Source organism: Nylanderia fulva, unplaced genomic scaffold, assembly GCF_048542155.1.
Source record: "Nylanderia fulva isolate GAGA-0341 unplaced genomic scaffold, ASM4854215v1 Scaffold220, whole genome shotgun sequence".
Classification (NCBI taxonomy): domain Eukaryota; kingdom Metazoa; phylum Arthropoda; class Insecta; order Hymenoptera; family Formicidae; genus Nylanderia; species Nylanderia fulva.
The window spans coordinates 31,514-52,908 of record NW_028190286.1 but is presented as its reverse complement, the minus strand read 5'-3'; the positions used below and the strand labels follow the sequence as shown (position 1 = coordinate 52,908).

The following is a 21,395-nucleotide window of genomic DNA, read 5'->3' as shown; positions in this document are numbered from 1 at the left end:
CATTCGCGCTTCTTTTAGAGACATATATTGTCGTGCAGTTCTCCGTCGATTTCGTACGTCGCGCTCAGTCCGTCCGTAAGTCATACGAGGCTTGTAATCGGACTCCTGTCGTTTGTCTGTGTGTGTGTATGTTTGTGCGGCTTCTATCCTATCCATACGTGTGTTTAGTGTATGTAGTTCTGCATGTATAGCTTGTATTATATTAAGCATTTGTGAAGTTTCTCCGGGCGCTACGACGGAGGGTTGTTGTGACGTGACGTCTAAATTCTGTCCCATTTGTACAAGGGTTTGTCGGAGTATGCTCATTTCGGCATCTATCGCGGCTGGCGGAATAATCGCGTCCGCGTTTGTATTTTCTGCCATATTTATTTCGTTATAAATTTCTTCGGGATCGAATATTTCGCTGTCGTATGACGTTAATGAAAATTCTCTTTGCAAAGATACTCTACTCGGAGTTCGGCTGATATACGGTCGCAATCAACGCGGTTCGTTTGAGTTACTTGAACGGAGTCGCTCGGATTATTCGCGAATATACTTGCGTCAAAACTAGTAAACGGAAATTCTCGGTCGTTTATTACGTTCGGAGGTAACTCGGTATTATTTTCGTTTGACAAGTCGCTGTCTAAATTTCTACAAACGCTTTCGAGATTTTGCGCAGTTAAAGGCAATACTCGCGTCGTTAACCGTACAGGTGTACTATGCAACCACGATTGGTTTTTAATCGCTTGTCGGGGTGTTTCGTCACCTTCCGACATTCACACAATCAAATAAATTCGGACTTACAGTATTACGGCTCACATCGTTACGCTCTATACGGGTCGGCTGCAGCTGCTGCAACTCGATCGCTCGTGGGCTGATAACGGCTGCTCCGTGTTGGTGCTAGATACGGCGGGTCGTCGCTCGTGATGATGCGCTGCCCGTGAGGTTGTCGTAGGTCGGCGTTGTCCTTGAACGTCGGCGATCCTTTTCGATTCTCTGCTGCTTATCACTCGTTGCACTGTTTATGTTGTCCGCTCTCTCGCTCTCTCCTAGTCATAGCTTCTGCTGGTTTCTGTCAGGGTTACTGACTTGCCCGTCTAACACTTGTTATAATTTTATGTTTTTACAGGTTTTCGCCGCTGTAAAAATTTTGGAGACGACGTCGGCCCTGCGGCTGAGATCTCACCGCTGCCACCAAATTGTTGTGCCTCCGGGAAGGCACGGAAAATTTTGGAGTTTCAGTCGACTGAAGGATGAGGATCCTAAGATTGGCGGGCGTCTCCACTTTGTCAAACTTTACTGGTTTAATTGAATAAATCTTTTATTTCACTTATTTCTCGAGTTGGTTTAATTATGTCTAATCCCACCTGGGTGGTTAGTTAAGTATGCCCGCACTCGGCAGTTAAATTACAGGTGATAGTTTGTATTCTGCGGCTTGTCTTCGACTCGTAGTTAGGTTCTAATTAGCGACTTGACTTTTCGGAATTTTGTTAGCCACTGACTTCATCGCCTCGCTCTCCGTTCGCGGTGGTCTCCTGCCCTTTTCTACATTTTTCGGGGGAAGATGTAGAAAAGCTCTTTCATTGACTAATTTTTATTCACACGCTTTTATCTAGGTGCAAGCGAAGCAGGTTGATTCTTCGCTTGCGATCCGCGGTTTTCGATGTAACGCTTATATTTCATTGCGTTTGCGTCTTTTCGCGATAAGCGCTTCGCGAGAGCGTGAGAACGTTTCTCAAATGATTGCATAATAGCCGACTTACTAATTTATTATTAAAACTATATTTAATATAATATAGTTATAGTCATTCGGACTATAACAGCTGTAAAAATTAGATAAAAATTATAACTCGTAAAAAATATAAAAATATAATTAAAAAATAATAATTGTGAGACAACCCAACTGGCTTAAATTGATTATTATTATTAATTCGATGTCATATACAAGAAAAGACAACGTTTCGACCTTAAGTTTAGGTCCTTATCAAGTCTAAAATTAAAAACAATACCAATAAATGTACATACAAAAATTTCAATTTTAAGAAAGCAAAGCATAAACCACGATTGTAATAACAAATTAAAACGTACCTTACAAAATCTTTAATACAATATATAATTAAGTTTTTTCATTTTACACATTTCTATATAAATACTGTGTCAAGTAAAACGTTCAGTATGGATGGTAAAAGCGAACTAAGTTAAACAGCCTTGATTATTCTATCATAAATAGGATTCAAATTCTCTGTGTCTTTCTGTAGGTTGATCGTGTTGTTACATTTTTTTATAAAAAACATTTCAGCAATCTCTCTTTTCCTAGTGTTTGTGTCTCGATGTAAAATATTTAACGTTGTCCATTTAAAGTCGTGCGAAAAATCATTTCTATGTTTGCTTATAACATTCTGGTTGCTGACATGTATTTTATATTATTCATATGCTCTTTAATCCGAGTATTAAGGTGTCTTTTAGTTTGTTCAATGTATGTGGCGTCACAGTCGTTGCAGTCAACCTTATAAACTATCTCGGTCATATCGGCTTTAGGTAATTTGTCTTTTCCGCGTTTAATAACAGTATCTAGTTTTTTTTGGAATCGTATAAATAACACTTAAGCCTGTTTTCTTAATAGATCTCTCATTAGTTTCGCTTAGGTTCTTAACAAACGGCATTAAAATACAAGACGAAATATCAAATACATTATTTTTGTCAACTACGTTATGAGAATTTCTTAAAAAACATGTTCTTATATACACATAACGCTCGATGACCGTCCTAGAAAAACAATTGTTCGACAAGATTTTTTTAACCATTTGTAAGTTCTCATTATGAAACCGTTTATCTGATAACAAAATAGCGTGATCGACTAAGTTGTTAATGGTGTTAACTTTGTATTTAAACGGATGATTAGAATAGTAGTTTAAATATCTACCGGAGAAGGTGGGTTTCTGGTACCAATTAGTCAATAGTTTGCCATTGTTTCTAAAAACGAATGTATCCAGAAAGTTATTCTTGTTATTTATTTCTGTTTCATGTGTAAATTGCAAACGGTGATGGTAATTATTAAACGTAGTCAAAATAGTATCAATTTTATTGCGTGGTACCACTGCAAAAATATCATCAACATACCTATAATAAACTGAAATGTCTGGCGATACAAGATTATCTGCTATTGATAAAAATAAAAAATATATAATAAAAAATATAAAAAATATAAAAAATATAAAAAATATAAAAATATAAAAAATAAAAAATATAAAAAATATAAAATATAAAAAAGATAAAAATATAAATACAAAAAAAGCTATACTTACTCGTCGCATTTCTTCTCGCACGTTTCATCACGTCTCAGCATGTAGTAATTCATGCTGCTTCTTTGAACCGAGGGTATTAATAAGTGAACCACCAGTCAGAACAGTCGACGAGAGACTGATCGTATAAAAAAGTACTAATAATTGAGTAACGCTCATTTTTAAAATATTAGGAGAAGGGGTAAATCGAATTCTTGCAAATATATATATGGAGGGAAAGAGAATTATTTAAAAGTAGTGAGGATAAATTAAATATTATAAGGGGTAAATCGAATTCCTAAAAATATATAAAAAAGTACTAATAATTGAGTAACGCTCATTTTTAAAATATTAGGAGAAGGGGTAAATCGAATTCTTGCAAATATATATATGGAGGGAAAGAGAATTATTTAAAAGTAGTGAGGATAAATTAAATATTATAAGGGGTAAATCGAATTCCTAAAAATATATCTGGAAAGAAAGAACAAAGAGAAATATTTAAAAATAGTAGGAGAAGGAGTAAAAAGAATTCTTAGAAATACGATTGCGTGAGAAATTTTTAAAAGTAGTGGGGGCAAAACAAATTCTTAGAAATATCTGGTGAGGGAGGGAGAGAAATAACAAAGAGAATATTATGTAAACAATATGTTTATTCAAGAAACGGATGATTGTCGCGATTGGCCGACCACCAATTAAATAATTTAAATACATTTTCTAACGCGCAATTTTTTACATGTTTATTACACCGTAGAGTATATGTAGGATCTAACTTATTTAATGCAGGCACATCTTCATATATGACATCCAAGGTCTCAATGGTAAAACCGCTGCTCGCATCGTCCATTATTTCGGCAAGCCATTCTCGCTTTTCGAGTCTTTTTACGTACACGAGAGAGGACTCTTCTTCATCGTCTTCTTGTTTATTTATGCCAACAATAGCTGCCGTGATCAAGCGCTGAGCCATGCCGTATGGAACATTTTAATCCTCCCATTGTAAGCCGTGATGATGCTGAGTTAACCACGAGGCCTGACGCCTTTCCGACTTTATAAGCACGCTCCATGGCACAGGGCATGCGAAGAAATAGTGCGACAGGATATATCCTCTTCTCAGGATTGCCGCTTCCTTCACAATAAATCGTTTATATAGGATAAATCCTTGCAGGTCGACAAACGTTGGTGCAGACATGATCTCTTCGATGTGAGTCAGTCGAGAGGTATTACGATACTCTTCAGACATCTCACATCATCTTGATTATGTATTCTCCTCCCCCTCTCTCACACGCGTAGTTGTGTAAACATTTTTAAGTGATTTTGCAGAACGTTGGTCAACGGGTTGTATTGGATCACGCGATCGTGCATGATAAGACAATATGCTGTGGTATTATTAGGTATATTCTCTTTACACTCAAACTCTAATTTCACATCCACCGTTGCGCTCTTGACCGATTCGTTTTGTCGAGAACAAGCGATAATCACAAACGGACCGTGACGTAGAAATAACGAAACGGTGAGGCTCGGCTCGAGATACTCGTATCCGTAATAATTTTTGCAGAAACGTGCATACGTGTCATACAGAATTGACCATCTGTTTCTATCAAAATCCAGATTCATATCGTCATACGGATAACATTCCGAATTCAGATAGAGTTTCACGTTGGTTAATTTACAATTGTCGAATCGGCTCGTATTCTCGGACATGATGTTTTTCCGCTCTGTCTGCAGAGCAAAAATTACATATCGCGGCTTCTCCAGTTGAGTCGCGGTCTTAATGGCCCACGAATGCTTGGTCGTACGCTGCAATAGCGGAAAATTGTATAGATCCCACGAGCGGCAACCCATGCTGAGGTAACGTCCGCTTTCCAGAGCGCGCAGCATCGACAGCTTCTTAATCTCGCTCAACAACACGTGTAGCATTTGCCATTGTATCTTGAATATGTTGATCGCAGGCTCTAGTGCAGAATCTCCATACAGACAATTATTGTCGTTGCGCGCTCGTATTAAGATCAACTCATGACGCGAATTAATAACCACGCGTTTGTAATCCTCGCAAAATCCCAGCAACATGTGCAGCGGCATACAAAAATTAAAGTATCCATTCACAGTAGTCGGACTATCCCAGCCTGCATTTTGCATAATCACGCTTTTATTGGATGACATTGTTACATAGTTTGTGACGATCCATTAAAGGTCGTCACTAATTGCGCCGGGCCTGACAGCCGCCCGACGCGCCGAGCCGACTATCCGCCGGGCGCGTGATCCATCCCCTCCGGAGGGATGCCCGCCGCACGCGAGAAAACGCATGGGGGGAACAGCACCGGTATATAAGCCGGCTCGTCCGGAGAGCCGGCACCAGTCCTGTCCCAGATCTTAACCCTAGCACCAGGCCTCTGGGTGTCCCCGACGACCAGATCCTACGACAGTTGACGGATATGGGAGTACCCTCTTCGCTGCCTGAGAGTTCCCGGCGTTCGACGTTCCTGTGTACGACCGACGGAGGTGGGTTTAACCCCTTTGCTGCCTGGAAGTGCCCGGCGTTCGGTTTCCTTTTGCTACGACCGACGGAGGTGGATTTGACCCCTTCGCTGCCTGGGAGTGCCCGGCCTTCGGTTTCCTTTTGCTACGATCGACGGAGGTGGGTTTAACCCCTTTGCTGCCTGGGAGTGCCCGGCGTTCGGTTTCCTTTTACTACGACCGACGGAGGCGGGTTTAACCCCTTCGCTGCCTGGGAGTGCCCGGCATTCGGTCTCCTGTGTCCGGCCGACGGAGGTGGGTTTGACCCCTCCGCTGCCTGGGGGTACCTGTCGTTCGGCTCTCCCGCAGCGCACCGCGCCGCCGCCCGCGGCTTCGCGACCGAGGGGTTGTTCGTCCGTCCGCGCGTTACTAATAAGTCCGTGTGAATAACAGTGTGCCCGTCTTCTAGGTTAAGTATGTACATAGTGTAAATAGTAATTGAATAAACCATTTGTAACGTTAAAACCGTGTACGCAAGTTTGGCCTTCCGCTCCCGAAACCTGGTTCCGGCGAGCCGTCCGAGGCGAACCGAAATCCGCACCGGTACAAGTTTTTCAGCAGACTTGTTATTCCCACATTTCTGTTGCGATCAATCTCCACACCATCAAGCTCATAGTGAATTTCGTCAAATATAAATGCGACGCAATTATTTCCCAGCGTCACATTAGATCCTTCAATTGGATGATTTATCCGCAGTTCTCTCGCGATGTAGAGGAAACTCTCATACGGCAACGTATACAGGGTGTCCGGTAATGGTTGCCTCAACCGTCGTGTGCAGGTAGAGTAAGTTAAACCGAATAGGAAAGTCCTCTACCGTTTTGCGATTTTCGCAATAATTATTGTGTTATTAAATAAAAAAGATCGGCCAATCTAAGCGCGCGACGAGATGAGACGGCCCCCTGTCACACGATACACGGCGCGCGGCAAAGAGGAGGGAGGAGCGAACGCGATGGCTACGAACGGCGCGTAACGCTAAAGCTCCGCGACAACTATTTTCTCTTTTTTCCTTTTCATCTCACTTTCTTTACTAAAAACGAATCTTTTTATTTTCAAAATGGCATCTTGATTAATTATTGTAAAGTACAGTTTTGAAAAATTAATAATCGCATTGACATCATTTTCGACGATGTATCTCATTAAAATTTAACATGCATACAAAGCAAAATAAAAGTCTGATGCAAATCACACCATACACGGAGAGAATTTTCTCTTATTAGAATTTATCCTGAAAATCATGGTAATCGTGGGATAATATGGTGTAGGAAAAATTTTATAAGAGTTTCTCTGATTAATATTTACTACATTAAAAATTATTAATATGAACATAGTAAAATTAATCGAGTACATTTTTTATTTTATTGTGGTAGATATTAATATTTTTATTGTGGTAAATATTAATCAGAAAAATTCTTATAAAATTCTTCCAGTACCTTACTGTCCCACGATTACCATGATTTTCAAGGTAAATTTTAAGAGAAAATTTTTTATGTGTAGTATTCGGATACGTTTTATCAAAATTTACGTTTTTAAAATAATCAATAAATGATAATAACGAGAGAGAGAGAGAGAAAGAGAGAGTGAGGAACGTTATTATCATAAATGATAACGTTCCTCACTCACTCACTCACTCTCTCTTTCTCTCTCTTTCCCTCTCTCTCTCTCTCCCTCTCTCATTATTATCATTTATTGATTATTTTAAAAAACGTAAAATTTTGATAGGATGTATTCGAATACTACACAGAGAAAATTTTTTCTTAAAATTTACTCTAAAAATGATGGTAATCGTGGGACAATGGTATTGAAAGAATTTTATAAGAATTTTTCTGATTAATATTTACTATAATAAAAATATTAATGCGCGCCATTTTGACGTAGAACATGATGCACCACGTATCTTCCCCGTCGACCACCACCTTGCCGTGGTGGGGGGGCTCACCCCTTGCAAGGGAATAGCCTTGCGAGGGGTGCTAAGAGTGGTCGGTACCTCCTGCGGAAGTACTTCTGGCCTGGTGGGGCCATAGGGATTTCGACCCACCACCCCTGGACGGTCACCAGGTTAAAAAAGACCAAAAAATAAACATGCGAGGACGAACTTCAAATAAGAAGCGTACCGGCCCAGGGCCCGGCGGGGAGGGGGGTATAGTCCCGGCCCCCACCCCGTCGTCATTAGACGACGGGCGTAAGACAGAGGGAGGAGCGAGATCTGGGGCTCCAATGGAGGTGGAGCCTCAGAACTCGGACAAAATGAGACCGATAGCGATACTACCGGGTCTCGAGTGGGAGGATGTTGCTCCGGTGTGGGAGGCGGCGAAAGCCGAGGCTCCCACTGCGGGGATTTTCTTCCAATCAATGGAAGAAATGAAGGGGATGATGGAGGACGCGAGGTCGTTCCTTGACGACTTCTTGCGGTGTACCGGGGAGGGAAGGCCGGTGGCGGGTCAGGTGCCCGCCTACGTCAACTCTGTCCTGAGCCGGGCGAAGGAACTCGTGCTGGTCATTTCTGACCTTGCACAGAGGGAGCTCGACCGGTCCGAGGGGCACAATGGGGGACATGCGGCCCCTGATCGCGGAAAGGAGTTCCGCGATCAGGGGACCATGACGGAAGGAGGGAGAAAGAAGGAGGCGCACAAGGAGGGGGCTCCTTTGCTGGGGGAATTGGGGGCCAGACTCGGGGAAATATCCTCGAGGCTGGCAACCAATTCGGACCGGCTGAGCCTGGTGGAGAGGCGCCTCAGGGAGGTGGAGTCCGGCCGGGCGAGGACGACTCGGGGGGCTCGGAGGGATTACAGAGAGATGGGGGAGGCGGACACGTCGGGGGCGGACGTCTCTGCAATGGAGATGGGGACAAGTGGAGAGGAGAAAGGCGGGAATACCACCACTGACGGGGAGTGGGTCAGGGTGGTAAAGAGGGGAAAGAAAAGGGGGGAGGGGAGTAAAAGGGGAGGGGTTGCGGCCACAAAAGGCGGCAAAAGGGGAGGGGTGGTCGGCGGTGGGACCGTCGCCAACGTTATGGGGGCGCCGAGGTGCTACCGGTGCCTGTGTGTTGGGCACACATGGCGCCGGTGCACCTCGGCGGTGGACAGGGGTAGCCGCTGCTACCGCTGCGGCTCTCCTGGCCACAAGGAGGTGGGGTGCCTGTCCGGTCTGAGGTGTCCACTGTGTGTGGACTTCCGACGGCCGGCCAGGCACCGACTCGGGGGTCCGGGGTGCCTGATGGCACCTCCGGCGGGGGCGTGCCTCCCCTCGCCCCTCCGTCGCGAGCGGTCGTGCCCACGGGTGCGGCTGTCCGCGGTAGTGGGGGTCGGGGGGCTCGCCTTTTACCGGCGTCGACGATCGACGCCGGATGAAGGTGTCGGGGGGGACATGGGAGCGCCTAGGCGCTCCCCTCCCTTTCCACACCCTCCGGGCAGGATGGGCCCCACCGGTTGCGGGTGACTCTGACCCCTAACGGAGCGGGGGGAGGTCGCAACCGGGGGGGGGGCCAATAATGAGGGGGGGCCACGTGTCCCTGGCGGGCGGGCATTGCCCTCCTGTCCGGGGCGCCTGGGCTCCTCTCAAGGACGGAGACGTGACGTGTGGGGCCCTCTCACCGGGAGCCATAAGGCACCGGTGGTAGGGCAACACCGTCCACGGAAGAGGGTTCCTCTCCTTCTGAGAGGAGCCTCCTGATGAGGGCCCCTCAGTGAACCGCCGAACCGGACCACCCTCTTGGTGGTCCGGGGGTTGCAACACTGGGGGGGCGAGGGGCGATGGCTCGAGCGGGAGCTCTCGAGCCTTGGCTCCGCCCCTCAAACTTTTTGAGAGGGCGCGGCGTGGGGTCGATGTCGCCCTGCGCCGCAACCGCGAGGAACCCGTACAATGACGGGGGGAGGGTGTCGCCTTCCGCGGCATCCTCCCAAGGAGGGATAAGGCGGGGGGGGCGGCCAGTCGGCATGGGATACCAGCATCCTGGCCGTCCCCTGTATAACGCCCGTGAAGGACATCCTCTGGGGTTTTAGTGCGGTAGGTCCTGTCCCGGCTCTCCGGCTCGCCGATCCCGACTCTCCGGCCCGCTACGGCGGACCGGCCAGGCGGATGTGCGGGCCGGCCAGGCGGGGCAGGGAGTCCCACATAACCCCCGCCTCTACCCGGAGGCGGATGGTACCATGAGGTTTCCCCAGAGTTACAAAAAAAAAAAATAAATGCACCACGTATCGCGAGAGACCGAGCATATCTTTATCTACCGAAATCGCTCCGCGTAAAGGCGTAAAGAAAAGCCGCGGCGCGCAAGGATATCAGATGATACTGCGGCAAACGTTTAAAATAATTTTCTTTAAATTATCATCGATTCTCTTTTCCTCGTAATTTGTTGCTCCACAGTAGCTGCCCAACTTTCGAGTTGTACGTCTCGTAAGGTGCGTGTAAAAAGTTATTAAATAATGGCAGATTATACTTCAGCAGAGTATACGGACATGATTATCGTATACGGAGCAGCCGGAGAAAATGCTCGTGCTGCGGCTCGTCTTTACGCGAAGCGATTTCCCAATCGTGAGCGTCATCCATATTATAAAACAATTTTGAATTGTGTTCAACGCGCCAGAGAAACACTAGGAGTTGTGATGCCAAATCGACAAAAAGTGGGGGCACCAGTACGTTATCACGTACGAGAAGAAGAGAGAATCCTGCGAGCGTTCGAAGAAAACCTCAGGACCAGTGTGCGCCGTGTATCTCGGATGCTCGGTTTCTCGCGATACGTGGTGCATCATGTTGTACGTCAAAATGGATTGCATCCGTATCATCATCAGCGAGTACAGCAACTTTTACCGAGAGATGACGAACAGCGCGTCTATTTTTGTGAAGGTATTTTTATTATCTTTATTTCATATTTTTTTGCGTTATTTTTAATAAATATTAATAGTCGGTGAAACACACAGAATTTCTTGCGCAGTATCAACGAAATAATTTTTTCCCCGATCGAATTTTATGGACTGACGAAGCCACGTTCACACCGAACGGTGTGTTTAATTCACACAATTTTCTGCAATGGGCAGAAGAAAACCCGCATGTCGTTCGAGAACGCGCTTATCAATATCGCTGGGCGATAAATGTATGGGCAGGAATAAAAGCGAACCAAATAGTAAGTAGTAAATTTACTTGTTAGTAAGCAAAAAAATTTTCTTTTGCGAGTTTAACAAATCATTTTTTTTTAATATTTCATTTTTTTAGATCGGGCCATATTTTCTTCCACCCCGTTTAAATGGAGCGATCTATCTTAATTTCCTCCAAAATGAGTTACCTGCTCTTCTCGAAGATGTTCCTCTTCGCAATAGAGCGGAACTCATTTTTCAACAAGACGGGGCTCCTGCGCACTTTTCTCGACAAGTGCGCGATTTTTTAAACGCGCATTATCCAGAGAGATGGATAGGTCGAGGCGGCCCGATCATCTGGCCGGCGCGATCGCCAGATCTTAATGTGCTCGATTATTTCGTGTGGGGTCACATTAAAGATTTAGTCGAGCATAGGCGTGATGGTACAGAAGCTGAAGTACGGGAAGCAATTCTCGCAGCTTTTGCTACCATTACTCCAGAAATGGCGTATCGCGCAACGCGTAATATTGTTCGAAGGGCTGAACTCTGTTCGCAAGAACGAGGAAGGCACTTCAAACAATTATTAAATTAAAATATGAGAGTGGATTAGACCTACTGGGGATACCACTTTAAAAAAAATGCGCCGTGTTATCTACCGCAAGGTGGTGCGAAAAGGATAACAAATATTTTCTATGCCGCGAGAGAGAGAGAGAGAGAGAAGAGAGAGAGAGAGAACTAAAGAGAGAGAAACGTTATTATCATTTATGATAAAAATAAAAATTATTATAATATAAACATAGTAAAATTTATCGATTATATTTTTTATTTTATTGTGATAGATATTAATATTTTTATTATAGTAAATATTAATCAGAAAAATTCTTATAAAATTCTTTCAATACCATTGTCCCACGATTACCATTATTTTTAGAGTAAATTTTAAGAAAAAATTTTCTCTGTGTAGTATTCGAATACATCCTATCAAAATTTTACGTTTTTTAAAATAATCAATAAATAATAATAATGAGAGAGGGAGAGAGAGGGAGAGAGAGAGAGAAAGAGAGAGTGAGTGAGTGAGTGAGGAACGTTATCATTTATGATAATAACGTTCCTCACTCTCTCTCTCTCTCTCTCTCTCTCTCTTTCTCTCTCGTTATTATCATTTATTGATTAATTTAAAAACGTAAATTTTGATAAAACGTATCCGAATACTACACATAAAAAATTTTCTCTTAAAATTTACCCTGAAAATCATGGTAATCGTGGGACAGTAAGGTACTGGAAGAATTTTATAAGAATTTTTCTGATTAATATTTACCACAATAAAAATATTAATATCTACCACAATAAAATAAAAAATGTACTCGATTAATTTTACTATGTTCATATTAATAATTTTTAATGTAGTAAATATTAATCAGAGAAATTCTTATAAAATTTTTCCTACACCATATTATCCCACGATTACCATGATTTTCAGGATAAATTCTAATAAGAGAAAATTCTCTCCGTGTATGGTGTGATTTGCATCAGACTCTTATTTTGCTTTGTATGCATGTTAAATTTTAATGAGATACATCGTCGAAAATGATGTCAATGCGATTATTAATTTTTCAAAACTGTACTTTACAATAATTAATCAAGATGCCATTTTGAAAATAAAAAGATTCGTTTTTAGTAAAGAAAGTGAGATGAAAAGGGAAAGAGAGAAAATAGTTGTCGCGGAGCTTTAGCGTTACGCGCCGTTCGTAATCATCGCGTTCGCTCCTCCCTCCGCTTTGCCGCGCGCCGTGTATCGTGTGACAGGGGGCCGTCTCATCTCGTCGCGCGCTTAGATTGGCCGATCTTTTTTATTTAATAACACAATAATTATTGCGAAAATCGCAAAACGGTAGAGGACTTTCCTATTCGGTTTAACTTACTCTACCTGCACATGACGGTTGAGGCGACCATTACCGGACACCCTGTATAAATCTTGTTGTTGTATGGATATTCTTATCTCGTCGCTGTGTTTAAATGTTGTGTTGGCAAACGGGTTGTATGTGTGAGTCTCAATCTTGACGATGCGATCGTCAAAGACTGGCTCTTCCTCGATGTTGAGAATTTCAGTCATTGTTCAGATGGCACGCACCGCAAATCCCAAAGATTGTAAAAACGCAACGTTTGACGAGGTGAGTCTGTTCTTCGCGGTTGATTTGATATTAGCGAATGATGTTGCTGCTAGCCTGATTGTGTTCTTCGTGTCTTTATTCAACACGAGCATCCCGTCGCACGAGGTGTTGCTGCATATTCAGTATTGAAGGCGTCGGTCGTCGAGCGATTCAATCGCACGCTAAAGAACGACATGTGGAAGATGTTTACGCTGAATGGCACTTACAAGTGGGTCGACATGCTGCCACGCCTCGTGTCAGATTACAACGGACGCAAGCATTGAACGATTGGTATGCGACCCGTCGACGTTACCCCCGCGATCGCCGAAAGACTTAGCTACCGTGTACAATCGTGTAAAAATCGCAGGCCCGGCAAACTTTAAAGTAGATGATCAAGTACGCGTCAGCAAGTACAAACAACTTTTTTAAAAAGGGATACACACTAAATTGGACAACCGAGGTGTTTAAGATTGTTAAAGTGCAGCATACTAATCCCGTAACATATCTACTCGAGGATTATCGCAAGACATCTATCGCTGGAGCGTTTTACGAGCACGAGCTGCATCGCGCAAATTGTTCGGATGTGTACCTCGTGGAGAAAATACTGCGCAGGAGGGGTGACGAGGTTTTCGTGAAATGGCTGGGATTCGACAGTTCGCACAACTCTTGGATACATAAAAACAATGTTATTTAATGTTATTTTATTCAATCATTGTATAACATAATATATATATTATATACCATATATAAAATATATAACAAAAAATATATATACTTCTCATTAATACATCCTCACAATATAATAAATATAATAAATATAATAAATATATTTTACAACGGTATTCTATAATGTCCCCACGGCAAGGTGTCGGTCGACTCAGGTACGACATACCGTTTGTCGTCGTAGGGACTTAGAGCAATTTTTGTCTCGCTGACGGTATACACTTTATGTAATTTCAATCTTATGCATGACTGCTGACGCGTCATTTCTATTTCATCATTAAGGCAACACGTATAATCGTCGAATGTTATACTATGCGCTACGATATATCGTCGATCTACCGAAAATCGGCATATGGCAATGGTTGACACATTGCCCATCCGTACAAATTATTTACATCAAAATACATGAGGTACGATGAGGGTTTCGATGGGTCGTACGATTGCATGTACTTGTTATTAGCTTGTGCGTATCGGCCTAAACATTGACTAAGGCCGCCGCGTATACCCCGTTCGACAAACATAACCATGTCAATGTCTGTTAATAATTCAAATTTTATATCTGTATGTTTTAACATGGCGTCCCATGTATATCCGGGGAGAGTATAATAATACGCGGGATCGAGTCCGTAACTTTTTATACAACTATCGCGAAAATTTTCAAATATGTCTGCCAATAACAAGACATCAATTTTTAAATATAAATCGCTATATTCGCCTAGCGTTTGAAGGGAAAATCGGCTCCAGACGGTCTCGGCGTGCGCGTAATCACTCTCGGATACTGTGTCGCCGGTCAGGGAACTGTAAAATGAGTCGCGCGGCAGTAAACGTGTGTCTTGTAATCTGTCCACGCAGTCAATGTATTCGTATGGAAAGACACCCTTTCGTGTCAATAAATTGAATTTTTCACTAGTTAAATTTTGATATTCCGAATGTAAAATTTTTAGTTTTTCTTTGTCCAAAAATGACGCTAATTTGTCGAGACTAGCGCTGAGAAACTTGTACGAATCGATAAAGCGTAATTTAATATAATTTTTCGAATTATTATCTTGTGTCAATCTAACAGTTTTCGAGAATGATATATATTTTTCCTTCGTTATCGGCAGTAATTCGATTTCCCCTTCGAACGCTGTGGCTATGTCCTCGATAATGAAATGCGCGTCGTAGCCGGACAGATTGTGAAAGACTATAGGGATACAAAATGATTCTTTGTAATTTAAGTTACAATTTGAGTGCGCGGGGCCTCTGTACCGCCCGGTGAGGTGGCAATGATCGCGAACGCGTGTATCGTCTTCGTCAAACGGTTTTTCGCATATATGACAATGTGTTGCGCCGCGAAATTTTACCCACTTGTCAGGCGTTAAATTTATCATGGGGACATTGGTCGTTAAAATATTTTTTACGCGGATTGCTAAATTTTTAAGCTGTTCGGCGAACCACGCAACGCAATCGACACTACGGCGGGAATTGTACGCTGACAACAAACTGTCGTACGAACACTGTACGTAATACGCGATGCTGAACACTTGATAGTGTTGATAATTTTTGGCATCTTCGGTCTTTGCCAAAACACACTCGAGGTCGGCGTACACTACAAACGGCAGCCGCTCCTTCCTCGTGTAATTGTCGAAGCTGAGCCACTTGTCCTTGTCGCTCGGCAACCGGATAGCGCAGTCGTTCAATTTCAAAATTTCAAAATATGATAATAATGTATGTTTTACTTTATGTGCTTTAATTCAGTATAATCAGTATAATTTAATGCATAAAAATTTAAAACAATTATTTAAAATAATTAATTTAGAAACAATTTTAAAATATTTGCTGAATAAGGCTAGATTGTAATAATTACATGTAATAAGTCATTTTATATCTGTTTTGTATAATAGATCTGGATTTAATATAAAAATGAAAAATTTTCAATTGGAAGCTGGCCAGTCGCGTTACTATAAGCCTCTTCATATGGTATCGAGAAGGCAACAAAGATTAAGATTAGCTCGTCGAAAACAAATAATAAAAAAAACAAAATCACTTTTGATAGAGAATGATTGTTCTAAAAATATCTATGCTAAAAATAAAGTTCAACATTTTAATGACTGCAACGTAAATCATCTTGTACAAGACACTCATTTTAATTCAATTGTGCAACTTTCTACAAAGGAACAATCTTCTCATTTATATACAGACAATATAGACGGGGTTAAAGTTAGAAATACTTGTAATACGGTAATATTTCAGAAGAATTTAGCAGCTGTTCTAGTTGACGCAAATCATGTTCTCGGCAATCGTATTTTAAAACTTCTAAGAACTCATGATTGCTTTACATTTTTACCTGCAGATATTAGATCATTACTTTTGACGCCACGGCACTCCTCAATTTTATATAAAGTTGAGCCAGGAGAATATTTACATATTGGGCTAAAAAAATGTTTAGCCCAAATTCTTGAAGAAACACATTTTTTATCAATTCCCGAAGTTCTCGAAATTGACATTAGTACGGATGGAGCACAATTATATAGAAATGGAAAACATGATATTTGGCCAATTCAATGCAGAATTGTTAATATTCCAAAATCTATTCCAAAAACTATAGGAGTGTAGGTGTAAAGGTTCACAAAAACCTAAGAGTGCAGAAGAGTTTTTCCAATATTGTAACTCAGATTTTCATGAAATTTTTAATGAAGGTGGTATCATTTTTAAAGATAAAAAGTTCTCAATAAAACTGCGATGTTTTATCGGAGATGCACCAGCTAGAGCATTTATTTTAGGACATAAGAGTCACCGTTCTTTTAATCCATGCTCAAAATGTACAATTAACGGATTTAGTATTGGAAGATGTACGGTATTGAGAGGAATTAAGCATAGGCAACGTATACATGAAGAGTATAGACAACAAATTGATGAGGAACATCATAAATGTTCAAGTCCATTATCTCATTTACCTTTTGATAAAGATGTTGTATTTGAATATATGCATATGTGTTGCCTAGGAGTTATGAAAAAATTAATCGTGACATGGATACGTGGGGATTGTACAAAAAACGTCAAATTATCGGGAATCCAAATTAAAATTATTTCAAATCGATTAAAGATTCTCTCAAAACACTGTCCACGAGAATTTGCACGCCGCGTTGAATCACTTAACGACTATGATCAATTTAAAGCCACTCAATGGCGTCAAATTATGTTATATATTGGAATAGTATGCTTTAAAGAAGTTGTTAAGGATTACATATATGATCATTTTTTACTTTTCCATACATCCATGCGCATTCTTGTTTCATCGGTATATAATACGAATAGAAATCTAGTTTTTTCTGAAATGGCTATCGAAAAATTTGTGTTACTCTGTGAACACATTTATGGCTTAACTTTTTTGTCATATAATATACACGGAATTCTCCATTTGGTCGAAGATGTACTCCGATTTGGCCCTTTAGACAGTTATTCAGCATTTCCATACGAAAACAGCATGGCTTTTTTCAGAAAAATGTGTAGAAAACCACATCTTTCCTTGCAGCAAATTGCTGCAAGACATGCAGAGAAAGAGCAGTGCAAAAAGAAATTTATTGTACAGAATAATTGTATGAAAGTGTGGAAAAAACACGAGGAAGGTCCATTACCTTTTGCTGACGCTGATTCTAGAATATATGATCAATATAAATTTTTGAAAACTCCGGATATGACAATTGGTGTTTGTGCACGCGATGATTGTTGCATTTTATCAGATTCAAGTATATGTTGCGTAAAAAATATTTTGCATTATAAAAATGATTATTTTATTGTTGTTAAAAAATTTCAGCAAGTAGTAGATTTTTTCAATATTGGCATTAGTTCATCTTTTGTCGGTATTTATAAATGCTCTGAATTAACTTATAATTATGATATTATCTCATTACAAGATGTAAAAGCAAAATGTTTTAGAATGCCTCATTTTACTTGTCTCCCTAGTAATGAATTAATGCAAGATAAAATAGTACAAGATGAATTTATCGTTGCAGTAATGCAATAATAATGAATAAAACAATCTATTTTTTTATATTATTATTAATAATGTTAATAATTTATTAATATACTAGAAAATATGTATATTAAAAATATGCTCTCTATAATATAATTATATATATGTAAATAATAATAAATTTGTGTACCTATCGAAAGTGATCATAAACTTTTGCCTTAAAGAATTGTTAGATATGACCTACTATATCTCATAAATCATCTTAAAATATCTGCAGGTTTGTTACACATACTTGTTACTTTATGCTAATTATCGCAATAACATTCTTATTATTCTTATCTTTTAGATCCACACGATTTTCAAAAAGGTCTTTGAAAAAGCCACCTCGATATAGAACTACTTCGAGCGAAGAGGAAATAAGAGCTAAAAAGACTAAGCGTATTAATGAAGAAACAGCGAAGAACAAAGTTTCATCTGTTATGCAGAATATCCGTACTACGTTTCAAAATGTTTCAAATAATACTGAAGAAAACACAGTATGCAATTTTGCACAAGCTATGCACCGAAAAACTGTTAATAACTTTCATTCAGTTAATGCGAATAATACAAGTATTCCGTCACGACAATTCAGCATTAATAGAAATAGTTCTCAACGTAAAATCCTGCAAGAATCAAACATTATAACAGAAAACATTAGACAACCAGCTGTTCAGCTAGGTAATATTCAAAATTTAAGAAATGATAATAGACAGCTCTTAAACAATGTACAACCACGTTGTCAGCAATCTTCTCAAAATATTACATTCAACAATCCATCAGAAGACTCAAATCATACACAAGAGGTGGAAAATACAGTATCAGTTGAACCACTTCAAGAGGAAAACAATGCACCATTACTGAGACAAGGAAATGATGTACAAATTGAAATACTTCGCGACATACAGCAGAAAATACAGTACGTTATATATATTTTTATTATTAATTATTAACAAGTAGATAATAATTCTGATTTAAATGATATATATTTATTTTTTTCTGATAGTTTGTAATAGTTTATGAAGGTTTTCAAAAATTACAAGTTTTTTTTTTAAGAAAAGATTTATATCTTGATTTTTAAACTTGACATGATATATTATTAATTATAATTTATTAATTTCAGAGAAATAAATAGGCGATTGGATTCGCTAGAAGAAAAAATCGATGGCAATATTATAAATGCAATGCTCATGAAACCGCGAATCCTCCCATTTTCAAGTATAGATACGATAAAAAGGTTCACAAAGGAAGACAGGGTTCTTTACAATGAAGTCGTAAGTTAAATTAATATTTTACAATTTTACACACACGCACATACATGCACACATATACAATATATGCATTAGGATGGAGCGTTTTTAAGTTATTTTCGAAATTGCGAATGCCAGGGTGTGGAATAAATGCTTTTTTAGAATAATATAAAGTCCACAAAAGCTCAGTTGTCATGTGCGACTTCATTGTTAGCTTCCTAGATGAAAAAAAGTTTTTGTAAAATAATGCTTTTGAATGTTATTAAATCAATAAATTAGGATTTAAATTAATTGTTGCATTACAATTAGTGCTAATTTAGGTTAATAACGGCGGTAAAAAATTTTAGTTATCTCAGACTTGATCTTCAGATATCTAAAATAAACGATTTTGAGAAAAAAGCAAGGAAAACTACACTAGTTAAATTCGCTCCACTTTAATATGCATATATGTATGTACGGTACTCGTCATTAATTCGTTTCAAGTCCTTAGCGAGTCGATATAGGATATGTAACATATTCTATATCAACTATAGAGATCGGGAACTAATTAATGGTGTGTACGTGTATTTTATTAATTTCTTTTTATGTTTATTTTCTATAAATCACCGTGATTCTATTATTACATAGAAAATTATTTTTATTACAAATCGAAGCATTTACGGAATTATTGCGTTTTATAATTATATCAAAATATATTAGACAGCATATATATATATATATATATAACTAGCTTAAGTTTTTATTTTTGTAATAATTAGGTTTTGTAGGTAAACTACTTCAAATTTTTAAATTGTATGACGTTAAAAGACAGCGTGCATCAATGTGTAAAAGAATCTATAACAATGCAAGTAGCAACGAAACTGACATGGTGGGGTGTTCCTGATGTTAAATTCCCATTTTACAATACAGTTTTATGTCAAGCGATTTACCGTATGTATACAGCATATATGTATATTTGTTATTCCGTTGTCATTATTATACAATATTGATTGTGATACCAAAAAATATTATATCTATTATTTTTCAGAAGCCGTAGGATCGAATCGGTACTACCTTAAACCAACCAGAGAAGAATTTCAAAAAGAAGTTGTGGCATCTATAAAAGTTGCAAAACAACGTTTGCGAAATGCCAGAGAAAGACATCCTGGAATTCAAGGGAGGCGAAGAAACTTGCAGGCTGCTGCAGATGCATTGTATAATGATGAAAACGTTAGCAATCACAAAGATGATGGAAATCAAAGCGAAGATAGCGGCGAGCACATTACATACGCAGAAAATGAAAACGATAGCGACGAGCACTCTGATGAATTATAAATTTTTCTACGTTTTGTCTAGTATATACGTATATATATTAGATTGCTATTAATAAGTTTGATTCTTTATTTAAAAAATTTTTTTTATTAGACTTTAATAATTGATATTTTTAATAGCAATATAATATATAAATATTAATAGCAATATTATTATTAATAGCAATATAATATATGAATACCTATATGTACCTAAAAGAGGCTGCTTACAAACTTACAATTAGTGTTAGTACAATATAAAAACCAAAGCAAATATTTTATGATGCTAATACATATTTATAATACAGATTTAGAATTTATATTTTTTTAATACAAGTTTCTTTTTAGTTTTTTTTACATACGAAGTGTTAGCAACAAACATTTATTGAATAAATATATATATATATATAATTATAAACATATTGCGTATACACTTTTTTTGTTTTAAATTTATAATAAAATATATGTAAAATATATATACACAGAAATTTAATAAATTATATATGGCTTTTAAATATTTGTAGTAGTAACAATGTAATTGTAATGTCAAAAAAGAGAAGTGACATTACAATTACATTGTTACAAGTATTTAAAAGCCTTATATAATTTATTAAATTTTTGTGAAAGCGAATAACCTATTAAAATCCTTAGTCTTTTATTAACGGCAACGGTTTCCTTTAAAATGTCATCAAAGTACTAGTAAATGTTTTGGAGACGGAAATTGTTTTTATCATGTTGTCCATTAGTTTCCACCAATTTTCGTATAATTCATTTTTAAAAAGCAACTGTTGCCATCATGTTGCCATCAAATTGCTTTCAACTGTTGGTGCCAATAAAAAGACAGCAATTCAATAGGCAAAATCGGAAGCCGCTTTCCTCAATATGGAAAACAACTTAAGCAAATAAATTCGAGCAATTTGACAGCAACCTGTGGGCAACTGGCTATCTGGGCATATTAAATTCGCATCTTGCAGTTTTATGTACATAAACATGGTGTATATGATAATAATAATAGAAATTGTTTTAGCTGATTTACTTTCGTCAACACAATTAATGACAAAACCACTTCAAAATGTCGAACAAGTGGCGAACAAACAGTCTGTTAATGTAAATAATAGAGAATTGCGATTACTTAAAAGACGCCAAGTTCGTGAT

At 39.2% G+C, this 21,395-nt stretch overlaps 3 protein-coding genes and 1 pseudogene across 3 annotated transcripts; 3 read left to right on the top strand and 1 right to left on the bottom strand.

Annotated features, from left to right (window-relative positions):
• Positions 1-4,535: 4,535 nt before the first annotated feature.
• LOC146723189 (uncharacterized) lies at positions 4,536-5,417 on the bottom strand. Its single transcript, XM_085482945.1, has one exon. The coding sequence runs from the start codon at positions 5,415-5,417 to the stop codon at positions 4,536-4,538; it is 882 nt and encodes a 293-aa protein (XP_085339071.1).
• A 2,568-nt stretch (positions 5,418-7,985) lies between these two features.
• On the top strand, positions 7,986-11,272 carry LOC146723188 (uncharacterized; annotated as a pseudogene).
• A 5-nt stretch (positions 11,273-11,277) lies between these two features.
• On the top strand, positions 11,278-17,716 carry LOC146723187 (uncharacterized). Its single transcript, XM_085482944.1, has 2 exons — positions 11,278-11,358; positions 16,298-17,716. Exons 1-2 carry the CDS (start codon positions 11,278-11,280, stop codon positions 17,714-17,716), a joined length of 1,500 nt encoding a protein of 499 aa, XP_085339070.1.
• A 1,137-nt stretch (positions 17,717-18,853) lies between these two features.
• Positions 18,854-20,333, top strand: LOC114938283 (uncharacterized). Its single transcript, XM_085482942.1, has 3 exons — positions 18,854-18,975; positions 19,719-19,881; positions 19,979-20,333. The coding sequence occupies exons 1-3, from the start codon at positions 18,886-18,888 to the stop codon at positions 20,263-20,265; spliced, it is 540 nt and encodes a 179-aa protein (XP_085339068.1). The 5' UTR covers positions 18,854-18,885; the 3' UTR covers positions 20,266-20,333.
• Positions 20,334-21,395: the final 1,062 nt, after the last annotated feature.

Coding starts and splice junctions, on each gene's coding strand:
- LOC146723189 (XM_085482945.1), bottom strand. CDS start 5,417: ATGTCATCCAATAAAAGCGTGATTATGCAAAATGCAGGCTGGGATAGT.
- LOC146723187 (XM_085482944.1), top strand. CDS start 11,278: ATGGTACAGAAGCTGAAGTACGGGAAGCAATTCTCGCAGCTTTTGCTA. Junction 11,359..16,297: donor AATGGCGTATCGCGCAACGC/GTAATATTGTTC, acceptor CAAAAACTATAG/GAGTGTAGGTGTAAAGGTTC.
- LOC114938283 (XM_085482942.1), top strand. CDS start 18,886: ATGCTCATGAAACCGCGAATCCTCCCATTTTCAAGTATAGATACGATA. Junction 18,976..19,718: donor GGGTTCTTTACAATGAAGTC/GTAAGTTAAATT, acceptor TAGGTTTTGTAG/GTAAACTACTTCAAATTTTT. Junction 19,882..19,978: donor TTTATGTCAAGCGATTTACC/GTATGTATACAG, acceptor ATTATTTTTCAG/AAGCCGTAGGATCGAATCGG.